The sequence below is a fragment of the Propithecus coquereli genome, unplaced genomic scaffold (genome assembly GCF_000956105.1).
Source record: "Propithecus coquereli isolate 6110/MARCELLA unplaced genomic scaffold, Pcoq_1.0 Scaffold67, whole genome shotgun sequence".
NCBI classification, from domain to species: domain Eukaryota; kingdom Metazoa; phylum Chordata; class Mammalia; order Primates; family Indriidae; genus Propithecus; species Propithecus coquereli.
Window position 1 is genome coordinate 276972 of NW_012152729.1, and position 17886 is coordinate 294857.

A 17886-nucleotide genomic window follows, 5' to 3' on the forward strand; every position below is an offset into this window, starting at 1 on the left:
TCTTGAACTCCTGGCTTCAAGGGATCTTCCCATCTCAGTCTCCCAAAATACTAGGATTACAGGCATGAGCCACCACGTTTAGCCTTATGCTTTAGCTTGATGTTACATTAAATAATTTTTTTTCTTTTTTTTGAGACAGAGTCTCACTCTGTTGCCCGGGCTAGAGTGCCGTGGCATCAGCCTGGCTCACAGCAACCTCAAACTCCTGGGCTCAAGCAATCCTTCTGCCTCAGCCTCCTGAGTAGCTGGGACTATAGGCATACACCACCATGCCCAGCTAATTTTTTTCTATATAGTTTTAGTTGTCTGATTAATTTCTTTCTATCTTTAGTAGAGACGGGGTCTTGCTCTTGCTCAGGCTGGTTTTGAACTCCTGAGCTCAAACAACCTGCCCTCCTTGGCCTCCCAGAGTGCTAGGATTACAGGCGTGAGCCACCGCACCCAGCCACATTAAATAATTTTTACACTTTTATTTATTCAAAAGAAGAGAAAAATTAGTAACTGTCCATTACTAATGATAAAAATGAGTCAATAAAACCATCTTTAACAAATTAAGCTAGATATCTATAGTGAATCCTCATATCCAGTGGTATACATACACAGAAATCTTTCTAACAGGCATTGATTACTGTATAAAATTATTTCCAAAACGGCCAGGAAGTATACTTTCAGAAAAGGTGAAATATTAAAATCTTGAACCATTAAACTCATCTATATATTATAATCAACTCTTGCTATTCAGAAACTAAATTATTATGTTAAGTCACACTACCTTCTACTAGCTTTCAGAGCATTTTAGAATCCTTTAGTCCAGTGGTTCTCAAAGTGTGGTTCACAAGTCTCTGGAAGTCCCCAATACTGTTTCAGAGAGTCCATGCAATCCAAGTTCTTTTCATAATCCTCACGTATTATTTGTCAACTATGTTGACATTTGCACTGAAGGTGCAAAAGCAGTGGTGAGAAAAACTGCTGGTGCATTAATACGAATCAAGGCACGGACACCAAAGTGTACTAGTAGTCACTGTATCCACTACCATATTCTGGTAGTTAAAACGAAAGAAGAAAAAAATGCAGTTTCACTTGTGACTGCCCATAACAAAGCAGTAAAAATTATTAGTTTTGTTAAATCTCAATTCTTGAGTGTACATTTTCTCAATATTCTGTGGGACAAAATGGGAAGTATGCATAAATTACTTCTGCTGCATAATGAAGTAAAACAGCAGTCTGAAAGAAAAGCATTTGTGAACTCGTCTCATCTGCAAGCTGAGCTAGTGCTGCTTTAAAATGAACATCAGTTTTATTTGAAAAATAACTAAGACAACTATGGTTATGAAGATTTGGGTATTTGGCTGACACCTTCTAGACAAAGAGCCAAGTAAGCCTATCACTTCAAGAGCAACAACTCACAATATTTGTTATGCCAAGTTTTGAAGTGAAAACTAGAACTTTGGAAAACTTGTATTGCCAACATGAGCTTGACAGTTTACCTTACTTAAAGACTTTTCTGATGAGATCAGTGGCAATATTAACCAATGTGATTTTTTAATATTCTATAATGAAATGTATTAACATTTGGAAGATCTCAAAACTCAGTAAACCAACTTCTTCCAAATGACCTAGGCATGATGATACCAAATAATGCATGACTAAAAGATTCACTCAAGGGCCGGGTGCAGTGGCTCACTCCTGTAATCCTAGCTCTCTGGGAGGCCGAGGAGGGCGGATTGTTTGAGCTCAGGAGTTCAAAATCAGCCTGAGCAAGAGCGAGACCCCGTCTCTACTAAAAATAGAAAGAAATTAATCAGACAACTAAAAATACATAGAAAAAACTAGCCGGGCATGGTGGCGCATGCCTGTAGCCCCAGCTACTCGGGAGGCTGAGGCAATAGGATCGCTTGAGCCCAGGAGTCTGAGGTTGCTGTGAGCTAGACTGACGCCATGGCACTCTAGCCTGGGCAACACAGTGAGACTTTGTCTCAAAAAAAAAAGATTCACTCAAGGTCCAAGAAAGACCAACGGGTTTTAACGTAACAAAGTACCAAAACTTCACTGATACAGTTTCAGATTCCACATTGTACCTAACCTTTAAGAAACTATCATTTGTTAAGTTTTAGTATAGTATCAAAGAACAATATCCATAATTATGTGAAAAGGCTATTAAAATACCCTTCCCTTTTCTAATTATATTATCTGAGAGGGGCTGGACTTTCTTCATCTACTTCAATCAAAACAACGTAACATGAGAAATTGAATGTAGAAGCAGATACAAGCATCCAACTATCTTCCAACAGATTTACAAAAACATAAAATAATGCCACTCTTCACAGTGAATATTTGTTTTAGAAAATAGTTTACTTTTCATAAAGAATGTTATATATGTTAACATGTAATGGACTCAGTATTTTTAAATGAATTCATAAATGGTTTTAATCTTCACCACAGAATGAAGAAAGTAAAGTGTAAATTAGCCAGGTTTGCTACTTTTCACCAACTTAAATAATTTAAGATAAAAATTACTAGTAAGGCTGGGAGTGGTGGCTCACACTTGTAATACTAGCACTCTGGGAGGCTGAAGTGGGAGGATTGCTTGAGCCCAGTAGTTTCATGGTGGGGTAGCTTAGAAATGTTGGGGTAACCTAGGGAGATTGCTAGCATAGAAACCTCTTATTCTTAAAATAAGTAAATACAAGTGAGAAATTACTCTCAGGACTTTTAGTCTAGAAAGCCTTGAGTCCCCTGACCCCACTCTTTTTCCTCTATTGTCTCATTTCTTATTCCTACACAATGCCCTGTTTTCAGCCCTGTCGGCTGGGGAATCTCCCAACAGTTCCAGACCAGCCTGAGCAAGAGCAAGACCCCATCTCTACTAAAAATAGAAAAGTTAGCAGAGCATCATGACACACACCTGTAGTACCAGCTGCTTGGGAGGCTGAGGTGGGAGGTTCACTTGAACCCAGAAGTTTGAGGTTGCAGTGAGCTATGATGATGCCACTGCACTCTAGCCTGGGTGACAGAGTGAGACTCTATCTCAAAAAAATAAAATAAAATAAAATAAAATTACTACTGGTAAAACAAAGCTTGAGTACTAACTATGGCTTTACCATCAAGACTCCCAGTTTCCAAAAATATTTAGTTAACTTTTCATTCATCATTCAATGATTATAGATATTTTAATGAAAGTTCTTAAAATAACAGATCCTTTTTTTTTTTTTTGAGATAGTGTCTCGCTCTGTCACCCAAGCTATTAATAGAATGCAGTGGTGCAATCATAGCTCACTGTAACCTCAAACTCCTGGGCTAAAGCAACCCTCCGGCCTCATACTCCTGAGTAGCGGGGTAACTACAGGCACATGCCACCATGCCCAGCTAATCAGATCCAATTTTTTAAGGATTTAATTCCAAGATCTTTAGTATCTTAAATAGTTCTTTTAAGCCAATGAACAATGAGACAAACATTTGTAATTAAGCATAAAAACTATTGGTACACTATGATGCCCTATAATACAAAGAAATAAACCCCAAAAAACAAAACAGAAAAAGACCACATTCATTAACAGATTAAAAAGAAAAAACAAAAAAACTAAATGATACAAAACTTGGAATGAAGTGCTAGATCATTTCCCAACTATGTGAAAAAGCAGCTAACTCCTAAATTCACTTGGGGCTTAGCTGGGTCTCCTTAAAATTAAACACAAAGATATCTTCTCTACCTATGTGTCTCATTCTTCAATTTTTATCAAGGTACAAACCTATATTTAAGTTTGGTATTAACTCTCTAACATGAACTTGCTGCCAGGGAAAACTGCCAAATTATCAGCATGTGATTGAAAGCTTAAGTAATAAGAGCAACAGAGCATGCAAAAACTAAAATTAAACTCTCTTAAAGGTCTATACAGAGTAAAGTATACAAGAATCATGCTGAACATCTAGAACATACTCTCCATTACATCAAGGATTTCTGCCCATTTTCCTCCACTCTCCAAACATAAGGAGTACTTGCAAACAATTCCTGGCATATAGCAGACATGCAATAAGTATTTGTTAAAAAAATGAATCAAACGGGGGAGGGGGGAAAAACGCAACATATGTAACCTAAACATCTATACCCCTATAATATGGTGAAATAAAAGAAAAAAAAAATGAATCAAGCCAGGCGCGGTGGCTCACGCCTGTAATCCTAACACTCTGGGAGGCTGAGGCGGGTGGATCGCTCAAGGTCAGGAGTTCGAGACCAGCCTGAGCAAGAGCGAGACCCCGTCTCTACTAAAAAATAGACAGAAATGATCTGGACAACTAAAAATATATATAGAGAAAAAATTAGCCGGGCATGGTGGCACATGCCTGTAGTCCCAGCTACTCGGGAGGCTGAGGCAGTAGAATTGCTTGAGCCCAGGAGTTTGAGGTTGTTGTGAGCTAGGCTGACGCCACGGAACTCTAGCCCGGGCAACAGAGTGAGATTCTGTCTCCAAAAAAAAAAAGAAAAGAAAAATGAATCAAGTTCATAATTTCATTATTAATATTTCTTTCAAGGCCAAAACCCAAAAATTCTCCCAAAATTAAGTTCACAGACTCACTACCATATTTAAATGCTACACTTTATCATTATAACCAAATCACAATTGTCATTTTGGAATTTTCCATTACCCACTGGAAAAATTTAAAGTAAGGCATTATTTACCACAGAAAAGTATAAATTTTAATTTCCACAAATTTGATCTCCTACATCCCCCTGTTTCTACTTTCTGTCAAATACAGAAATACCACAAATAAAAGAAGTCTAAAAAGGAGATTAAACTCATAGGAAAATCAAAACCAAACTACTAATAATACAAACCAAAAAGTATCTTAAACCATTTAAGGCCATCAGAACTCCTATAGCTTTCTAACAGAAAATTCTTCTCAGAAGGACACTGGGAAGAACAGATAAGTCTCTGCTCAGGTCCTCTCATTTCTTTATACAGAAAGTATTCCTTGAGTTGTAAGCAAGTTAAAAAAACAAACTAGTGCATCAGTAAATCAGCCATTAGAAAAAAAGACTATACATAAAAATTCACGGGGCTAAGATATAAATCCATGAACCTAAATCTCAGATGGATTAGCTTGCCAACAACCAAGACCTCTCCTTTCACCTTTAAATGGTATTTACTCAGAATATATATTGATAATTTTTAAGTAAATGTAAAGTTTCATTATTCACAGTAGTCAAAGTCCTGGAAACAAACAAAAAAAAAAAGCCCAGACTTTACCAATACTTTCTATTTTTTATGAATGTCCAAATGTCTATTTTATCACTAATGTATGTTTTTATGCCTGAAGATACACAGCAATACCTGCATTTAATAAGATTATCCCCTATAAAAGTTTTAATCCTTTGCTCAGCTTCTTTGCCTACAAGCCACCGAACCAAGAGCAATTCAAATACATTCTGGACGGTAAATAGAAGCTATTGATGTCATAACAAAGACCTAAAAGAACAAAGTTGTTGTAGAAGAAAAAAAGGTAAGACTTACTTCTTGATGCAGTTGGTCATGAGAAGATGAACATCTTGTCTTTCATCTAATAGCAGCATTGCCCCTAAATAGCCAATACGTTTGTCTGTAAATTTTTGAGAAGCAATAAGCTTGAGGCACTCCAACTGCAAAAAAGAAAAGAAAAAGAAAAAGACATTAAGAACTTGCTGCACAATCTAGAAAAGCAATGTTTTTAACCCAGAGTCTACAGATGACTAAAGTAAAGTACAAACCTGTATCATCAAGCCTAAATAAAAGGCAAAGAATTAAGACCTTTGGATATCTTGATAACAGTAATCAAGTTCTGGAACAGATCATTTTGTCAAGGTCCCATGATATTTGCCATCCAAATAATCTGTAAGTTTTACCTTAGTTCTACAGATTCATACAAATACAAACTAGTCAAGTATTACAATAAGATACTAATAAACCAAATTTCTAATTTAATCCCCAGGTTACATTAAATGAGCACCTAACTCATGTATTTAAGGTCTGGTTCCTATTTTAGAAATCGAAAAAACTCAATATCTGGAAATACATCAAAGTATCAAAAACTGTCCTAAACATGGAATGTATAATTAATTAAAGAAGAGAGAGATAATTATTAATTTTAACATAATATGGAAAGTGTTTGAACCAAGTACATTTAGGGCTTGATCTAAGCACTATAGGAGAGGCCAGTGATTAGAAATCAAATAAAGAAAGGAAAAAATATTCAGAGGAAAACTCAGTAGCAGAATTAAGCTAAAATGTTTTATATGATTTCTTCTTTATCTAATTGTTATTAGTAGAAATAGTTTCTTAGGGCTTAAGTGTCCTTGTAAATAGTTTGTCTCTCTCCTTGGCCTTTCTTGAATAACCTTCACAATCACTTTGACATACTTAATCATTCTGTCTTGACAAACATGAAAAAGGCCAAACATTCCTTCTGGAGTAGTGGTTTTCAAAGGTCATACAAAAGTCAGAGTATCTAAAAAGAGTTTTCAAAAATATGTTCTCCTTTAAAATCACACATTTAAAAAAAAAAGAGGCTCAAACGGAAACCTGTGTACACAGGAAGTGCAAGTTACATGAGACTACTTCCATTATGAATTTATCTAGTAAGTTTGAATGTGAAATTGAGGAAAGTAAAACAGTTCCACAAATACAATTTTTTCAAGCTATTTAAGAATTGCTCTCTCAATATACCTGCATTAAAAAACATCTAAAGCCAGGTGCGGTGGCTCATGCCTATAATACCAGCACTTTGGGAGGCCGAGTGCAGGAGAATCACTTGAGACCAGGAGTTCAAGACCAGCCTGGTCAACACAGTGAGAGCCCATATCTACAAAAAATTTAATAAATTAGCTGGGCATGGTGGCACAAGTCTGCAGCCCCACCTACTGGGGAGGCTGAGGCAGGAGGATTGCTTGAGCTCAGGAATTCAAGGCTGCAGTGAACTGTGATCACGCCACTGCACTCTAGCCTGGGTGACAGTGTGAGATCCCCATCTCTATAAAAAATAAAATAAAACAAAAAATTTTTAAAAATTAAAAATATAGGCCAGGCATGGTGTATCACACCTGTAATCCCAGCACTTCGGGAAGCTGAGGTGGAAGGATAGCTTGAGGCCAGGAGTTCCAGACCAGCAACACCCCATCTCTACAAAAAATAAGAAAAATTAGCTGGGTATGGTGGTAAGCACCTGTAGTCCTAGCTACTTGGGAGGCTAAGGCAGGGGGATCACTGGAGCCCAGGAGTTCTAGGTTGCAGTGAGTTATGATTGTGCCACTGCACTCTAGCCCAAGTGACAAAGGGAGACCCTATGTCTTAAAAAACAAACCTAACAAAAACCACCTAAAGTTAGCTGATTACACTATCATAAGCATTTCAAAGAAGTCTCCAAGGATCAAACAAGAAAGCTTAAATGCCAAAGGAGATTGAAAAAAGATTATCTAAGTAACAACCCTTTCCTTTCGTCTATATATTCGATTTAAATTAAAAACAATTTCTGAAACAGAAGTTGATGAAAGTCATTTTTACAATTTCAGCAGAAAATTTACTGCTAGTGGCCGGGCATGGTGGCTGACACCTATAATCAATCTTAGCACTCTGGGAGGCCGAGGCAGGAGGATCGCTTGAGGACAGGATTCCAAGACCATACTGAGCAAGAGCAAGACTCCATTTCTAAAAAAAAAAATAGAAATTAGCCAGACAACTAAAAATAGAAAAAAATTAGCTGGGCATGGTGGCACATGCCTGTAGTCCCAGCTACTCAGGAGGCTGAGGCAGGAAGATTGCTTGAGCCCAGGAGTTTGAGGTTGCTGTGAGCTAGGCTGACGCCACAGCACTATAGCATGGGCAACAGAGCGAGACTCTGTCTCAAAAAAAAAAGAAAAAAATTTACTGTTAGGGTGAATGAGAAAATCAGGAGTTATAATATTATCAGAAAAAGCTTACTTTTTTTCAAACTGAAGGCTTTTCCAATCTTCCCGTTTAATAATTCTATAAATATTTTAGTAGTGAAAGAAAATGTTCCAAGAATCAGATAATCATAGAAGTTTTCATCATCCTTACTGAATTAATCTTGCTTCTGGCAAACCCCAGGCATTACACAAATAAATTATCCAAAAATATTTTATTAAGATCACCTAATGAGTAGGGTACACTCTCAGGCATTAATATTACTTATGTATTTTTAGGGCCAAGTTTTAAGATAGTCAAACTAAAAGTCACCAGTGACTGGTGAATACAATTTGCTGTTTCTTGTGAAATTTGTGTAAAACTTACTTAAAAACTAAACAACAAAAAGAAAAACTAAAACTTAAAGGGATAAACATTAAATTAATTCTTTATAATATTCCCCATTTGTACAGTAACTTTGCTTAAAAAACAAGCAGTTGTTTTTTGAAGGTGACAAATTTGAGGGACAACATAAGGTTATATGACTGGAAATGGCACCTGAAATAAACCCTCCAGTGAAGGATTAATTCTGATCACACTTTATACTTAAGTGGCCAGCAACAGTGTGAAGAATATACCATGTTTAATAATGTTATCAAAGTTTTCAAATGTTGAAAAAGAAAGATAAAAGTTGGGGTGGAAAGTACAATGATGGGGGGGTGCATCTGAGGAAAAGGCATCCATTTTTGAGCAGCAACTGCCAAAAACACAACTCGACACTACTGCATTAAAGAACAGAAGTAAAAAAGAAAGCATTTAAATATATCTGCCCCTTAGGTAACAATGTCAGTACTACATCAGTACCCAGTACTGCTACTCCACTTAATGCTACCCAAAAAACCCACCTGAAACATTTCTAACCACAAACCTAGCAGATGCTTTAAGACCACAGTGAACAGTCTAGCTTTTATATCCACACCCCATACAGTTAACAGAAAATTTTTACTTTTATTCCAAACTCTTCTCAGCAGAAGGTTCTAGTCAGCCATTACAGCAACAAGCCTAACAGACCGAAATTATCAGCACCCTTTTGGAGCAAAAGGGTGCCTAAGAAGCGGTTTCCAAACCTGACTGGTCAGATCACCTGGGAGAGTTTTGAAAAATATAGGTCATCCCCAGGCTATTCTGATGGAGAAGATTTGAGGTAGGGACTGACAATTTAATTTTTATAAAATTTTTCTAGGTGACTCTTAATGTTCCAATTTTCTTTGAATTTCAAAGCAGTTTTTTAAAAGAGAACTTTACTAGGTTTCTGGCTTTTTTACACTTTCCTAAGGCAAGTACAAATGTTACCTTTTATCAATGTTTAATCTAGCTGCCCTTAGAAAAAAGGTGCACTCATTTTGTTACGTTTTAGAACAGTTTCCTACAAGGTCAAATGTACATCTGCATTTGCTTTTAAATTTAACACTGGAGCTTTATGATGTGAATATTCACCTTGATGAAAAGATGCAATTAAAATTTTGTAAACATTAATGGACCTGCAACTAATTGGTCTTTTAAAAAGTTACCTTTATTTCACTTTAATACTCAGAAATAACTGCCTAGTTTATATACAAATCTATACATGCACACACAAACATACATTTCTGAAAAATAAGCTTGTTATAATTGCTTTACCACTATGTAGCCTGGCATCATAAATCCTATATAGACCAGAGCCTGTTTTTTCATTCTTCTATCAGAGAAAAAAAAAAAATACCCCAAAACCTGACACACCTATTGAATCCCATTTTTCTCAAGAAAATTTATTATGCAATATTTAACTCAAAATACACAAAAATCATATAATACTCATTGACCCACCAACCAGCTTTATCAAATCTTAACATTTCACCCTACTTATTTTATTTATTTATTTTTTGAGACAGAATCTCCTCTAGAGTGCAGTGGCATCATCATAGCTCACTACAACCTCAAACACCTGGGAACAAGTGAACCTCCTGCCTCAGTTTTCTGAGTAGCTGGGACTATAGGCACACACCACCGCGCCTGGCTAATTTTTCTATTTTTTGTAGAGATGGGGTTTTGCTCTTGCTCAGGCTGGTCTTGAACTCCTGAGCTCCAGCGATCCTCCCACCTCGGCTTCCCAGAGTGCTAGGATTACAGGCATGAGCCACTATGCCCAGCCTGTTTTCAATTTTTTAATACTACAAATTCAACTGAAGCTCTTTCCACACTGTGCCTCAATCTCATTTCCCTTCTCTCCATCCCAGAAGTAACCAAAATCCCAAACTACTGCTCGTTATTGCCATGCCTTAAGTTTTTACTATACATGTGGAGATAAGTGATTTTGAATGTTTTAAACTTTACATAAGTATCATACTGTATTCCTGCTCTCTTCACTCAACGTCTTTGAGTATTATATTAGGACAAGATGCTCTAATTCAGTCACATTCACTGGTATACAGTATCCCATTTGTGAATATAAACTAACCTACTCTTTTTGAGGACAAGCAGATTGTTACCAATTTTACTATTAGAAACACTGTTGCAATGAACACTCTTATACATGTGTCTTTGCATATTGGACAAGAATTTCTCTAGGTTATAAACCTAAGGAGCCTTGTTCAGATTCAAGTTTTTCAGTTTTTGATTTGTTTTGATTTGATTTTGCAAATATATACCACTTTATCATAGGTGGTGGTATGAACTTTCATCAGGAAGCATATAATATTTATTTCTGGTCATTGTTTCTCTTTTGTGATGTTAGCTGTACTAATAATCATCGTGGATTGAAAATGGTAATATTATAATTACTGCTCTAAGAAGTAACTTCTCTATATACATCATTGAGCCTTTAGAAGAAATTACAGGTAAGAAAAGGCAGGATGTTTATTTCTTTCCTTTTGTTGACCAGTTTTCTAAATAATGAGTTAGTTCTATAAGTATCCTGCAAAGATGACCAATGAAGTCTTTGAAATTTTTTATTTAAATACTATCATCAGCCAGGCGTGGTGGCTCACCCCTGTAATCCTAGCTCTCTGGGAGGCCGAGGCGGGTGGATTGCTTGAGCTCAGGAGTTCGAAACCAGCCTGAGCAAGAGCGAGACCCCGTCTCTACTAAAAATAGAAAGAAATTAATTGGACAACTAAAAATATATAGAAAAAATTAGCCGGGCATGGTGGCGCATGCCTGTAGTCCCAGCTACTCGGGAGGCTGAGGCAGTAGGATCACTTGAGCCCAGGAGTTTGAGGTTGCTGTGAGCTAGGATGACGCCACGGCACTCTAGCCCGGTCAACACAGTGAGACTCCGTCATTCATTCATTCATTCATTCATACATACATACATACATACATACATACATAAATAAATAAATACTATAATCATGTCATGGATATAAACTTACTTGATATGTTTCAATCGATTACGACTATTCTTATTATTGTGTGAGTTGCCTCATTTGGGGGCATGATAATCTCTTCTGATAATTAATGAAACCTTCTGACAGGACCTTTACAATCTTTCTTGCTTTCTGGCATAGTAAAATGGTTGGAGATTATTTTGCAAATTTCCTACCCTAGATTTGGGATCAGCCATCTTTCCAAAGGGCTCTGACTATTTTAGAGTAAAATGGCATTTGGAGACCACAATCTAGGCTTAAGGGTGCTCACTGCTACTGCTTTGGTCATTGTTTCCAAGCCTTTTCAAGGAACAGTACTAGCTTAAGTACTTTTTAAATATAAAACATAAATTAAAATATTTGCAAGGCAAATCAAGCAATGTAAAAGAAAAAAACCCATCATGACCAAGTAAAGTTTATTTCAGACATGAAAGGAGTATGTCATTAGAATATCTATTTATATAATTCACCACACTAACAGTGCAAAAGAAGAAAGCCCATGATTATTTCAGTAGATACTTTAAAAGCATCTGATAAAATTTTCTTTAAATTCCTTAATGTGTCCTCATATAGAATTCACAGAAAAAATAAATTCGTTAATGTGATAATGAGTGTCTTCCTAAAATGTATGATAGTCACCATATCTATCCATAATATGTAGAGCATTTAAGGTTTTAACAAGACAAGAATGCATACTATTTTTTTAATACTGTACTACCTATACAGCATAGTAAGAAAACATACATAAGGATGGAAAAGAAAGAACTGCCAATGTTTGCAGACAATAATTTTCATTATATGGAAACAATGGAGTCTACCAAGACTCTTAGAACCAAGTTCAGTAATGTTGCTGGGTAAGATAGGTATATTTAAAAATCAATTATATTTCCATATATCTACAACATAATTTTTTTTTGAGACAGGATCTCATTCTGTCACCCAGGCTAGAGTACAGTGGCATCACCATAGTTCTGCAACCTCAAACTCCTGGGTTCAAGTGATCCTCCTACTCTACCCTCCCGAGTAGCTGGGACCACAGGCATGTGCCACCATGCCCAGCTACCTTTTCTATTTTTTGCAGAGACAGAGTCTCGCTATATTGCTCAGGCTGGTCCCAAACTCCTGGTGTCAAGCAATCCTCCACCTCCTCCTCCCAAAGTGCCAGGATTTTACAGGTGTGAGTCACTGTGCCTGGCTATTAAAAATTTTAATGGATATTATTTGCAATAGGAACAAGGGCTCTAAGGAACCTACAAATAAATTTCTCCAAAGAAGTAAAACTTCCAGGAACCTAAAGTGGAGTGCTACACTACAACAATGGAAGGGAAGACACAGCTAATATTCATATATGGGTAATTGCCTATAGGAGCCAGGTTGGAAATGGGGAGAAATAGACAATGCATTCCCAGTCTGCAGACAGTCCACTACTGCTATGTAGAAATGTAAATCCAGTGCTGACATATTTGATTTTTCTAAGAGAAACTAGAAATCCACATTTCTAAAAGAAGTCCCTTGATTTTTGTATGTTGGCAGCAAATTCAAAGTAATTTTAAATACTGTACAGACAAACAAAACACATCTGTGAAAGAATCTGATCCCTGAGCCACCAGTTTTCTACTCCTGCAACTACCCACTTCTTTAGATACTCAACTTTATTTCTGGATTTTGTTTAAGCCAGATATGTGAAAGCTTGTAAAAGTGTTGAAGATACTGTCTCTTACATTACTGAGAGACCCCTACATAAAAAACCCACACAAGAAAATCTCTTTTACAATTCAAGGCTATAAAAAGCTTTGTTTGCCGGGCGTGGTGGCTCACGCCTGTAATCCTAGCACTCTGGGAGGCCGAGGCAGGAGGCTCGTTTGAGCTCAGGAGTTCAAGACCAGCGTGAGCAAGAGCGAGACCCCATCTCTACTAAAAAAAAATAGAAACAAATTAGCTGGACAACTAAAAATATATACAAAAAATTAGTCGGGCATGGTGGCGCATGCCTGTAGTCCCAGCTACTCGGGAGACTGAGGCAGAAGGATTGCTTGAGCCCAGGAGTTTGAGGTTGCTGTGAGCTAGGCTGATGCCACAGCACTCACTCTATCTAGCCAAGGCGACAGAGTGAGACTCTGTCTCAAAAAAAAAAAACAAAAAAAAAAAGCTTTGTTTGAGCCTGGACAATAGCAAGACCCTGTTTCCACAAAAAATAGAAAAATTAGCCTGTAATCCCAGCTACTCAGGAGGCTAAGGCATGAGGATCGCCTGAGCCCTAGTTTGAAGTTGCAGTGAACTATGATGATGCCACTGCACTCTAGCCCAGGCAATAGAGCAAGACCCTGTCTCAAAAAACAAAACAAAACAAAACAAAACTTTTGTTTGCTATTCTTGAGGAAAAGGTAAAATGAGTAATATGTGAAATGTCTGAAGGCTTTTTATGTACAAAACATGAATGTCTAATTAATTAACTTAATCTTCATTATAACCCTATAAAGTAGCCATTAAGACTATCCCCATTTTACCAACAAGGAAACTGAGACACAAAGAGTTAAAGATCTTGATCAAAGTCACACAAATAGTAAAATTACAAAGCCAGAATTCACACCCAGGCAGTTTAGTTTCTACAGTTTTGCTCTTCGATTCTGGCAATAACAACAAAACTGAATGTCTCTTTTCTTGCCTTAGCTACCTCATCAACCACAACTACACTGGCCCTATGTTCTGAATTATTATATTCCTTCTCCCAACTCTTCCTACTATTCTTTTTCTTTTTTAAGTAGATGCTGATAGTTAATGCCACCTCAAATCCTTTGCACGGCAAGGCGGGGCTAAAATAATTAATTAATTAATAGGAATAACTATTTATAGATTTGAATTTAGCCCAAAGAATGAACGGGTTTTCGAGTTACACAAGGCTGAGCTCTAGTCCCCTTACTAGCTGTGTGAATTTAAACAACTCACTCCAGAATTTCAGCTTTCTCATCTGTAATATTAGGTTATTACCTCTCCCTTCAGTTTTACTATAAAACTTAAATGAGAGTTTTTAAATGTACTAGAAATTTTAAAATTTATATGTGGCTCATATTTTATTTCCACTGACAGCATCATACTAAATACTGCAGTAAAAAGTAAAAAATAAAGGTGAAATTAGTTTTAATAATATTTTATTTAACCAATACATCTAAAATATCGTTTCAACATATGATCAACATAAAATTCATTAATTATATATTTTACACTCTTTTTTTTGTACTATGGCTTCTAAACATAGTATGTACTTTTATATTTATAACAGCATATCTCAATTTGTACACATTTTCATCAGAAATACCTGAACTACATTTAGATTTCATAAAAGTTATCATTGATAAAGTATATTCATATATATTCAAGGTGTTTAAAACATGCTTAAAAGTTTTCCAATAATTGAGTCAACTATCAAAAAAAATTTACTTTCCTCAGCTGACAGAGCCACATTTCAAGAAGCCAATGGCTACATGCAGCTACTGGTTACTGTAACGAACAGTGCTAACACACAAAATGCAATTAAAGGGTGACTGTTATTATAAATAATTAAATGAAAATGGCACTGTGATTTATACACACAGGTGAGAGAATGCAGATATGAACCATTTTATGGGCATATTACTGTGCAGTCAATAATGGTAATCTCTAATGATCTGCTGATGATAATCTGCATTTGCAGCCGCTCCCCAGCACTAGCATCACTGCCTCAGCTTTACTTCAGATCATCAGTTATTAGATTCTCATAGGGAGCACGCAACCTAGATCCCTCACATGCACAGTTTACAGTAGGGCTCATGCTCCTATGAGAATCTAATGCCACTGCCAATCTGACAGGAGGCGGAGCTTATGTGGTGATGTGAGTGATGGGGAGCAGCTGTAAACACAGATGAAGCTTCACTGGCCCGCAACTCACCTCCTGCTGTGTGGCCTGGTTCCTGAAAGGCCACAGACCAGCACTAGTCTGCAGCCCGGGATTCGGGACCACAGTCATACGTTATATGGATAACCACTTCAATCAATTTTTGATGTGGTAAAAGCTTATAACTTGAAATATTAGTGCCTCAGGATGTAATTCCCCCCCTTATCTCTATATGAATAAGAAATACATTTCAAAGAATGTATTAATTACATTTTTAAAAACTGTTCGTGATAGATTATATGAAAGAGAAGAATGCTATTATGACACTAATTCTATTCAAAACCGCGTATGAATATATTGATGAGACAGCTCTAGTTTTTACCTCTCCCCCTTCTCTGATCCAGTCTCCCTTTCTTCTGATATTAATACCTCAATTTTTCTTTGGGGAACTAATACTCTCCAACTCTCAATCACATATTTCTAAAGAGGTTGACCCCACTTCCAATCTCAAAATAAGCATAAAACTAACCCAAGTGAATCTGAAAATATTCAATCCAGTACTTTTTTTGTTTTAACTTGGGGGCAGGAGATCTCCCTCCACTGAAGTTACTGAGCTAAACAGAAAATAAACCAATGGCCATCTTTCCTGACAAATTAAATACATCAGCCAGCCTTAGACTCATGCCTTTAATCCTAGCACTCGAGGAGGCTAAGACGGGAGGATTGCTTAAAGCAAGGAGTTCGAGACCAGCCTGATCAAGAACGAGACCTCATCTCTATTAAAAATAGAAAAATTTTCTGGGCGTGGTGATATGCACCTGTAGTCCCTACAGGGAGACTAAGACAGGCGGATCTCGTGAACTCAGGAGTTTGAGGCTGCCATGAGTTATGATGACACCACTGTACCCCTGCCTGAGCAACAGAGCAATACCCTGTCTCAAAATAAATTAATAAATAAATACATCAAAATACTAACAATAGTTATCTTTAAATAAAGTAAATATGAATAGTATTTTTCTCCTTTTACCTAGTATTGTACATTCTTTCAATTTTGCAGTCTTTTCCTTTAAAAGACTTTCAGCATATAATATATTCTTAAATTAAGTGAAATACAATTTAACAGCATTAGTATGAAATAAAAATCCACTATTTCCTTTTCTGTGACTAAATCCCCCTTATAAAGAAAAGCACTTATCGGCCAGGCGCGGTGGCTCACGCCTGTAATCCTAGCACTCTGGGAGGCTGAGGCGGGAGGATTGTTTGAGCTGGGGAGTTCAAAACCAGCCTGAGCAAGAGCAAGACCCCGTCTCTACTAAAAATAGAAAGAAATTAATCGGACAACTAAAAATATACAGAAAAAATTAGCCGGGCATGGTGGCGCATGCCTGTAGTCCCAGCTACTCGGGAGGCTGAGGCAGTAGGATCACTTGAGCCCAGGAGTTTGAGGTTGCTGTGAGCAAGGCTGACGCCACGGCACTCACTCTAGCCAGGGCAAGAGTGAGACTCTGTCTCAAAAAAAAAAAAGAAAAGAAAAGCACTTATCACTGAGAATATCATCCTCAAAGCCCAGACTGGATATATCGAATAGCATACATTTGTTTACAGGATAGAATCAGGAGGCAGACCTGCACAGAAGTTGTAACAACCAAGGCATGAGGTAATTACGACAAAATAGATGCCACCAATTGGCAACTGCCTAATTTCTTTAATTTAAGAACATCTGTTATGAATTTTTCCATGTAACATCATACACAGAAAAAATAACTAAGAAAACATTTAGCAAACATTTCTTAAATACTCCTTATAGTCCAGGCCTTCTGGCAGAACAATCACAACCTCCTGGTTAATCCTGATCAATCTTTAAACAAGCTAGCCGCCACCATCAAAACACTCTCTGATCCACATAATGAGAGATTCCCAATGGAAAGCATAACTGATGGCAATATCATACCTTCCAAGGCTGCAGCTTGCTCTCTCACTCCTACCCTCAATTCCTCAACGACCAGACTACAAGGTTATCAAAAATACCTCCGCACCAGAAAACGACTGACACTCCCTGAGCTATAGTATCATTCAAAGAAGAGTGCCCTGGATCCCTTGAGTCCAGGAGTTCAAGGCTGTATCGCCTTATGCACCTGTGAATAGCCACTGCACTCCATCCTGAGCAACGAAGGGAGACCCCATCACTATTTTAAAAAAAAAAAGACAAAGAAGAATACCCTTGCTAGATGTGGTCTCAGCCCAGCCTACCTGTCCAAAGTGAGCAGGGTAGCCCAGCATGTGCATATATAGTAATTTTGCCACATTGCGACATCGGTATGTGTTGTCTTCTTCTCTAAAAGATGACCGGATTGCAGCACATTCTTTCTGGATCATTTCTCGTTCTTCGGCTTGGGTTCGGGCTGTCCGGATGGTCCGGATCAGCTCCCGCAATCTGATGGGGGCTGGCATCCTCTGGATATGGAAAGACATTAAATAGAGATATTCACATTTTTTATTACCAAAACCATTCATACAACTTATTTAAATTGATTGATTTCTAAGAATTCAAGACTTGCTAAATTCAGTTTAGCTAAGTTAAGCAAAGCTTGCTGAGCTTCAGCAAACCTATTAAATACAAACCCCTCGACTCAGTAAATTTCTAGGAAAGGCTACAAACAAAAACATTAAATGAAGCCAGGTGCAGTGGCTCATACCTGTAATACCAGCTACTTGGGAT

The 17886-nt window shown here is 37.2% G+C and overlaps 1 protein-coding gene across 2 annotated transcripts in view; it reads right to left on the reverse strand.

Annotated features, from left to right (window-relative positions):
• AP1G1 (adaptor-related protein complex 1, gamma 1 subunit) overlaps positions 1-17886 on the reverse strand; it is a 75804-nt gene that overhangs the window by 38645 nt on the left and 19273 nt on the right. Inside the window, exons 1-2 of one of the 2 annotated variants that reach the window (XM_012660578.1) lie at positions 17418-17639; positions 5511-5635 (exon numbers count right to left, since the gene is read on the reverse strand). In XM_012660578.1, the coding sequence (XP_012516032.1) occupies positions 5511-5635; positions 17418-17639 (347 nt within the window). Of the gene's footprint in view, positions 1-5510; positions 5636-17417; positions 17640-17886 lie in introns of those variants that run through there. The other variant, XM_012660580.1, reaches the window with a different exon arrangement.